Below are 8008 nucleotides of genomic sequence, written 5' to 3' on the forward strand. Positions count from 1 at the left end.
AGTCCGCGGACAGATGCAAGAATAAATTTACGAATCAGCGTTGGACACACCCTTACAAACATGCAAAAACCGCCTGCCTTATGAGCAGTTGAACAATTCAGCACATTCCTAGCTGATGTAAGGAATTGAATGCACACAAGTACACATACATGGTTATAATTGTGTGGTTAGGTATATTAGGACGGTACATATGTGTGGTTGTGCGATGATGGGTCGACAGATGGTGGCAGCACAAAGCGATGTCTGGTGGTGCTTTTTGAGTGCATATGCACGAGTTTCAGAGATGAAAACTCTAGGTACAACCTTCATTAGTTGAACCTGGCTCGTGCGCCATTCACTTCTTGGATCCGTTGTTACTGAAGCACCTCTATGGAGCACTTCTTGAAGGCGTTGTTACTGAAGCACCTCTTGTTGTCTGGGGTTGCCATCATTAATGGTGGTGGTGGTTGTTGTTTGTTGTAACTGTTATGTCAGGTCGCTTTTTTATATTTGTCATAATTTGTTATGTGCATCTTTGATGTCTTGAGTAAATCTTAAGTCGTGTTGATGCAGAGGCTAGATATAATTGATACTAATATCTTCCCTTTACCAAAAGAAAACACACACATCACGCATAAAAAACAGACCCCGCGTCGTCCTTGTGGGCGACTCGAGTGGCGGCTTGATCCCTTTTTTCTGGAAACCCTCTCGTGAGACCTCCCCTCGCCATCGCGGGCTAGCGCCGTCGGGCTTGTCCTCGAGGCTGATGATGGTGGCGGCTTCCACTCTCGTGGCTCTTTGGGCGACATTTGATGAGGTGTGAAGGCTGATGCTGCAGTAGCGGCACTGGTGCTCCACGTATCCCGCGGAAGAATGGTTGGGGACGACCAGATCGGCACGATGGTGCCTACCGCCGCTGCTCATGGATGCCATAGAGAGGGAGCGTTCATCGTTGGAAGTGGCCGCTTGTGGCGCAGTCATCTTCCTTGATAGGAGGATGGGAGCATGGAATACATATGATTGAGTGGGTGTTCCCGGGTCGTGCTTCTGACTCGCTCTTCAAATTTCTTGCCTTCTTGCAGTACTGGCATCCGCTCGCTAGGCCGAGGGATCGTGATCGTCTTTAGCTCTTGCTGGACGCCCTGGTGTCTACCGCGCGTCGGCTCTCCGCCCGCCTGCCCGCCTGCTTCGTAGCTTGCCCCTGGTGGCCTTTGTCGTTTCTGTTTCTTTCATTTGGGCGTCTTTGTGTTGTGGCCCCAGCTTTTCTCTTTTATGACTTTGTTTGAGACGTGGTTGTACGGACGTATGCTTTATCTATAAAGCAGGGCGAAAGCCTGTTTCGAGAATACATATGATTCTCCTCATCCATGGTTGTGTCTTGCCTCTTCCTCCATCCCGCGCAGCCCGGGCGGTGCATACAACCTGGGAGGTGTTGACCACCCATGCTAGGGACGCTACTCCTCGGGTAACTCTTTGGTGTTGATGCGTGGCAAGTTGAGGTGGTGGACAAGTGCGGTTGTCGCGGCTGTCGCTCGCCTCCCCAGCAGGGAGGCGATGGTCATGGTGGTCCTCCACTCGGGCTTGGGCGCAAGGTCCGATGATGCCGTGAATATGGCCTGCATGCTACTGGGCAGTTGTCGGTTGGACGATGGTCATCTGAGGGACTTCGACATGTATGATCTGCGTCCATAGGCGAGGACGGCGGAGCTAGTGGCAGTGCATGCAACTATCAACTATATCATACAATACAGATTAGTCATTTGTTGCCACTTGTGAGGATGGTGCGGGGCTTCCGGAGTGTCCCCTACTCGGGATTTTGTGGGTGCCACCGTCCTTCCTCCTCGTGAAAGACTTCGTCAAGGTGGTGATGAGAGGCTCTTATCGCATCTCGTCAACCTACTACTCATGGGGGCTTGGCCATCACTCGTCATAAGGACCGTACACATATGCATCTATTGGGATTGAGGAAAGTGATGAAGACAATATAGGATGACTTCAATTGGTCAGAGTCTTGAGCTCCAAGGTGAAACCCTATGTCTAACTCTAGGTGGGCATACCTGGCAATGGCGGAGTTCTTTGCGTCGTTACGCTGATGAAAACCCACGATCTGATCTCGGTTGTTGGATTCGGCGATGGCGACACTTGAACATCGTTCCCTTCTTGGAGGCGTTGCATTGGAGAGCCTTTCTTGGAGTCCTTGTGCTGTCAAGGGACGGTTGGTGTCGGTCACTGTTGTATATTGTCAGTCGTTGTTTCCATTGCTTTGGTTTTTTCTCTCCATCCGCCTAGACATAGGTTCGGCCTTGTATGACTTTGCTCTTTGCCGGTGTGATTGTTTAGGTGCGTGTTTCATGTTGGTTTTGTGCATCCTATTTATGCAGAGGCTAGGTGTGTACTCGTTATTATTGTATCCCTCCATGCTAGACTATGAGTCAATAAAAAACACACAATTTATCAATAAAATGTTGTGCATATGAATTGAATTTACTGTTTGTCCTGTATTAACATGTCCTCGGGGTGTTCTTGTGCTCGCTAAATGTTCTGCTATGTATCATGTATTAAAAATGAGTTGTACCCCATCTTTGAGAGTCCAATTACGTGCAGTCATCATTACAGTCCTAAAGTCTGAATCTTTTCCCGGTGACTAACTCTGAGCAAGCTTTTACCGGCATTTGTGATTAATATATTTGGTATTTATTGTATTTACAATATATAGATTTTAAAATTTCTTGTTGCTCTCAATGTAAAGTCATGGATTTTCTGTAAGCTACAACCTTTACATATTAATAGAAATGTAATGATGTTGCATAGAATCGCAGGCAACTGACAACTTGAATTTTAAAGCAAAACAAACAATATCTCTCAAGTGCCAAAATCAATCGAACCCATCTTGAGAAGGTGAATCCAACGCATCAGTGCTCCTTCATAAAAGTGTAACTCTATTAGATCTTCCTTTTACTTTGACGCTAAGATGACTAAATATTCTATTCTCCATGTGGACTTTTTGGTATCTAATTTTTAATTCTTCTTAAGCTGTACCACTATAAGAATCTGTTGTGTCCAGGCCCTGAATTATTTGGTGGCCTGCTCCAAATTGCCTTTTGTTCTTCAAAGCTCGCAACGATGGCAGACTGTTTCTTGTTCGTTAAAGAATTTGCCAATCGATTGTAATATATTTCAACATTGAAATCACTTAACACATGCACCAGCTTTGTACTCTGCTTGCTGATCACAATCTGCCCATCCGTGCTTTTCATTGTATCGGCAAGGACGCTTATTCGCTTCACCTTTAAAGTTGATTTCAGGTCAGATCCTTGAACCATGTAAACCGCACCAAGAACTTCTCCCAAAAATATATCCTGAAAACACGAAAAGTTGCAGATAATTCTTAAATTTGAAATAAAATTATATCTGCAAAGAAAATAATTTTAAATTTTACAGCGAGTATCAACTATCAAGTATGTGCGCAAAAAACAGGGTGATTTGCTGTCTGTTACCACATGGTGATACAGCTTCTTTTTGCTCCGAAGATCCTTCAATAGTGACAACAACTCTTGGACAAAATTTGATTCAGGAGTTTGCCGGGTTTGCTCGAAGGCATCCACGACAGCCCTGAATGAAGCAGCTTTTCGTTGCATTGTAAGGGGAATGAGTGTGATATTCAGATTGGATTCCAGGACTGTTTTTGCAGCCAGTGGATCAAGAAACATGTTTAACTCTGCGTATCTGTTCGATGGAACAGTGAACACATTCCCCTTCTCATGACCTCCATCTCTGATGAGCCCTCCAACAACATAAATTCTCTGCACATGGAGAAAATGTGTTGAGCAAGATCTTTTCACAGATATTGGGTCAAAACTATAGAGGTCTGGAGATAGGGAGCATACTGACCTCTATCACAGAGCTTGCATCCCTGTCAGAGAGTGAAATGTTTGCCAAATTGGTGAGAGGTCCACTGGTAAGAAGAGTGATCTTGTCCCCTGGACCAAGTTGCCTCCTGACAGACTGCCACACTTCAAAAGCCAGTGGCTGCCGATGTTCTGGATCATCTGTACTTTCAGGAGTGTATCTGATCATGCGATCGATAACCGTGTAAACATTTTGCGCCATTTTCAGTTATCACACTTCTATTCAAATGAAGCAAATGCAGAACTTTTTCCTTACCTTCTAGGACTTCTTGGCAATAACCGAGCCAGTCCATACAATGTATCGGAGTCGATAAATCCACCACTGCCCAACGGAATAGCATACACATTGTTGCAACCAAGGGTTGGATTGCCCATTGCAGTGGTATTGCCAAGGCCAACTGGAATGTCGTCGCGGCCCATCATATGTAGAATGTCATAAATGATATCGATGCTTGCGATATTCGCCCATCCATTGCCATTGACCAAAACTCCCTATAATTAGTCAGTAAAGTAGCTTTCATCAGTAACTTGGCTGTTTAACAGTACAGCATAAAGTTCATTTAACAGATTTTCAGTCAAAGTATACTTTCCCTCACCTTTAGATCTATAACTTCTCTTGGTGCCTTCAAGAGATATATAAGAGAAACAAAATCTCCAGGGCTCATGTCCATGTCAAAAATAACTGGCTTTCCCCTGCTCACGTTTATGAAATCTGGCTTATAAAGAACTTCCCTGTAATATGGGAATTGCGTACTGATGTTAAATCGACCAGCTTGTTTAGCGAGATTTAGGACCTGATGAAGGAAAGAGTTCAGTTAGGGGACATCAATTTAGGACCTGAAGAAAAGAGTTCAGTTAGGGGACAGCTATTTGGACCTGACCAAAAGAGTTCAGTTAGGTGGCAGCAATTTAAGAAATTTATGATTCCTCGTAGACAGAGTGAAATTTAGTTACACAATCTGGATGCATATTCTTCTGAAGTGTCTATGCATGTTCAAACTGTTCAATTTAATTTAAATGCTGCGCTCTTTTAGATACTAAATTAGCACGCAAACTCCACTCCAATTGCTAATCATGCATATATACTGCTTAGTGCTTTACCTCTAGGAAGTTCTTGGAAAATTCCCTATCAAACGCGCTATTGTAAACCGGGTTTGGCTTCGCGCTCGTGGCAACACGAACGCGGACTCCTTCTGAACCAGTCACTTCCTTGGTGTATCCATCCTATAAGGAGAAATGCAAGTCACTGTGAATTTATACTACTCTTACATGGGATTTTGTTTTTTGGCATGAGTGACACATAGAGATGTCTTACCTGGCATCTACCTGCGTTGCTTCCCGGCACCAAGCAGAAACTATCTCCGATCCCAGTCTGGACATGGCCACTGTGAACACCACCCACCTTCAGACCAAACTTGGGCGTCGCGCGGCCATCGAAAAACGGGTTCGAGCCGTCGCGCACGCCGTACGGTTTGTTGGAAGTGATCACCGTGATGTTCATGTACTCTAGCTCAGCAAAGTCATTTGCGCCATTGGCGTCGCCATTGCGCATGCTAGAGAAAGCCACACCGGCGGCAAAGGAATCCCACATGTAATAGCCCTGCAGTTACAAGAAAAGAAAAATATTATCATAATTGATGAATTGAAATCTTTAATGACAAGGATGTAAAAAATGGAAAAGATTTTGAATTGGATGGAGAGCTTGCCGTGCTGCCATGGAGGCCGGGAGCCGGCCTTCTGTGTCTCCTCAGGACTAGGTCGAGCGACTGGAAGCAGTAGCGCGCCTCGGGCGTGGTCTGCCACCGCCGGCCGAACTCGGCGAAGTACTCCTCGGTGACCGGGATGGTGTTGGTGGCGTCGAGAGGGACGAGCGTGACGGGGACGCCGGAGTGGAGCACCTGGTAGGCGGCGAAGGGGTCGCCGAACACGTTGAACTCCGCGAACGGGTTGGCGCCGTAGGCGGTGAAGAGGTTCCCCGCCACCCTTACGCCGCCGCCGAGGACGTAGACGCGCTCCACGTTGCGCCTCAGGTGCGGGTGCGCCATGAGGAGGAGCGCGGCGTTGGTGTGGGTCCCAAAGAGGAGCAGCGTGGTAGGGCCCGCCGACACCGTGTCCACCATCACTTGCTGCGCCGTGGGCTGCCGGAGCGGCGCGTACCCCCGGTGGCCCTGCGGGAGGAAGCCCCTACGGAGGCCGCCGTTGGTGTCGGTGTCGAGGCGCCCGCCACGGCGTCCCGGCGGGACGGCTTGCCGGTATCGGCAGCCGCCCACCGTCGACATGCCCTGCCGTACGTAATCTTTTTAGCAAGCTTGTAAATTAATAATGGTAATTCGTGGCTTCGGCGCTTCGCCGGCCGCCGATTCATCGATCAGTACGTACCTGGTCTATCAGGGGGAGGTAGCCGCCGACGTCGGGGTGTATCTCTCCAGCCTCCGATATGCCGCCGTCGCCGCCGACGCCGACGGCAATGTCGTCGCGGCCCATCATGTAGAGGATGTCGTAGAGCTGGTCGACGCCGTGGCCGGCGTCGATCCATGCGTTGGCGCTGATGGTAATGGCCTACGCACAGTGTACGTACGTTCACATCACAACTTATCAGAGTAATGCACTACTACTAGTAGAGTCTAGAGAGGGAGAGAAAATCCGACGCAGTCAAAGGCCAAGATGCGCCATCGTTGTCCTATCTAAATGGCTTCCTCTTTTCCTCTCCAAAGATTGAACGCCTTCCTCTTTCTCTCTCTGAGAAGAGTGTAAACCGCCTCTCCTTTTACAAACCTATAATTAACTAATCGGCAATGTCGACAATGCAAACAATCATTCGAGCCGGCGCACGCGCGCATGCATACGACGATGGAGAGATCCAGCGGCCGTTTTCCACCAAAAGGTAACGTATATGCACGAGCGAACACGACCGGGCCGATGCGATCAGCAGAACATTCTGATTCGCAAATACAAAATTTTTAAAAAATCACCAGGACAGATGATCGGAGATCGATTACTGGGAGGCGATTACGAGTGCCACGACGCATAGCATGCAGCACGAGAGCGGGACGGAGGAGGACACGGCACCAAATTACCTTGACGTCGAATTGGGAGCGGTCCTGCTTGAGGATGTAGAGCAGCGCGAAGAGGTCGTCGGTGTCCATGTCCGTGTCCACCAGGATCCTCCTCGGCGGCGGCGCCCCCGCCGCGGCCACGCCGGCGACCGCAAAGAGGGACACCAGAGCCACGGCGGCCGTCCATGACGGTGAACTCGTCCTCCTCGCCTTCTCCATGAGGAGAAGGCGGTGCTACGACTACTACGGAACTAGGGGGGCGGTTGCCAGTTGGTGCCTAGCTCTCTAGCTATGGCTTTCTGCATGATGGGTGCGCCTCTTATGGGAGAGAAGATGGTTCGATCGCGTCCTTCTCCGTGGGCATTAATGGGAGGGGATTGGAAACAATTGTATACGGGTACAATTATTAATAACCACAATCACACAAATGCAATGATAAGCACGTTTCTTGGACCGTCGACCGATCCATCCATCGACGGCTCGGATCGAAAGCTCGACCCTATTTTGTTTCGACACCATCGTTTCAGATGTGAGGAACTACAAGGGGCATCTCAGGGGTTTATCTAATCGTATATGGTCATGGACACGTTCGAACGTATGCGCGGTCACATCTCTTCTTGTCTTAAACTTCCTACTTTTTTAAGGGCATCCATCTCATTTGTATATGTTAAACATCACGTAATAATCACATCCGTTCGACCACATCTATTCAATGGCCTACATCGCTCTGATGTTTAGCACTAAACACGTTTAGCACCCTCCATTAATAAACAAAATACATAATATCAATGTTAGTAGCATTAGCCAAGTAATTGTATTCTACCTAATATTAACATGCAATTTATATCTTGCTAATATTAACATGGAATACTTCTAATATATATATATATATATATATATATATATATATATATATATATATATATATATATATATATATATATATATATATATATAGAATACAATTAATATATTGCTTGATACTAACGTGCATTGCACATACACAATTACTCCCTCTATCTCATAGTGTCAAAAAAGTCTTACATTGTTGGACGGAGGTAGTAC

At 47.2% G+C, this 8008-nt stretch overlaps 1 protein-coding gene across 2 annotated transcripts; it reads right to left on the bottom strand.

The window, feature by feature from the left end:
- Window positions 1-2762: 2762 nt before the first annotated feature.
- On the bottom strand, window positions 2763-7302 carry LOC119278899 (pyrimidine-specific ribonucleoside hydrolase RihA-like). Of its 2 annotated transcripts, XM_037560255.1 has the most exons (10): window positions 6965-7298; window positions 6267-6446; window positions 5594-6169; window positions 5203-5487; window positions 4989-5111; window positions 4484-4681; window positions 4144-4379; window positions 3871-4048; window positions 3477-3782; window positions 2763-3338 (listed from the first exon to the last, which is right to left on the bottom strand). In XM_037560255.1, the coding sequence occupies exons 1-10, from the start codon at window positions 7160-7162 to the stop codon at window positions 3021-3023; spliced, it is 2598 nt and encodes an 865-aa protein (XP_037416152.1). In that variant the 5' UTR covers window positions 7163-7298; the 3' UTR covers window positions 2763-3020. The 2 variants fall into 2 exon arrangements, with proteins under 2 accessions (XP_037416152.1, XP_037416158.1); XM_037560261.1 differs by lacking the exons at window positions 2763-3338; window positions 3477-3782; window positions 3871-4048; window positions 4144-4379 and having other exon boundaries at window positions 4655-4724; window positions 6965-7302.
- Between the last annotated feature and the right edge of the window lie 706 nt (window positions 7303-8008).

This window comes from Triticum dicoccoides, chromosome 1A (genome assembly GCF_002162155.2).
Source record: "Triticum dicoccoides isolate Atlit2015 ecotype Zavitan chromosome 1A, WEW_v2.0, whole genome shotgun sequence".
Classification (NCBI taxonomy): Eukaryota; Viridiplantae; Streptophyta; class Magnoliopsida; order Poales; family Poaceae; genus Triticum; species Triticum dicoccoides.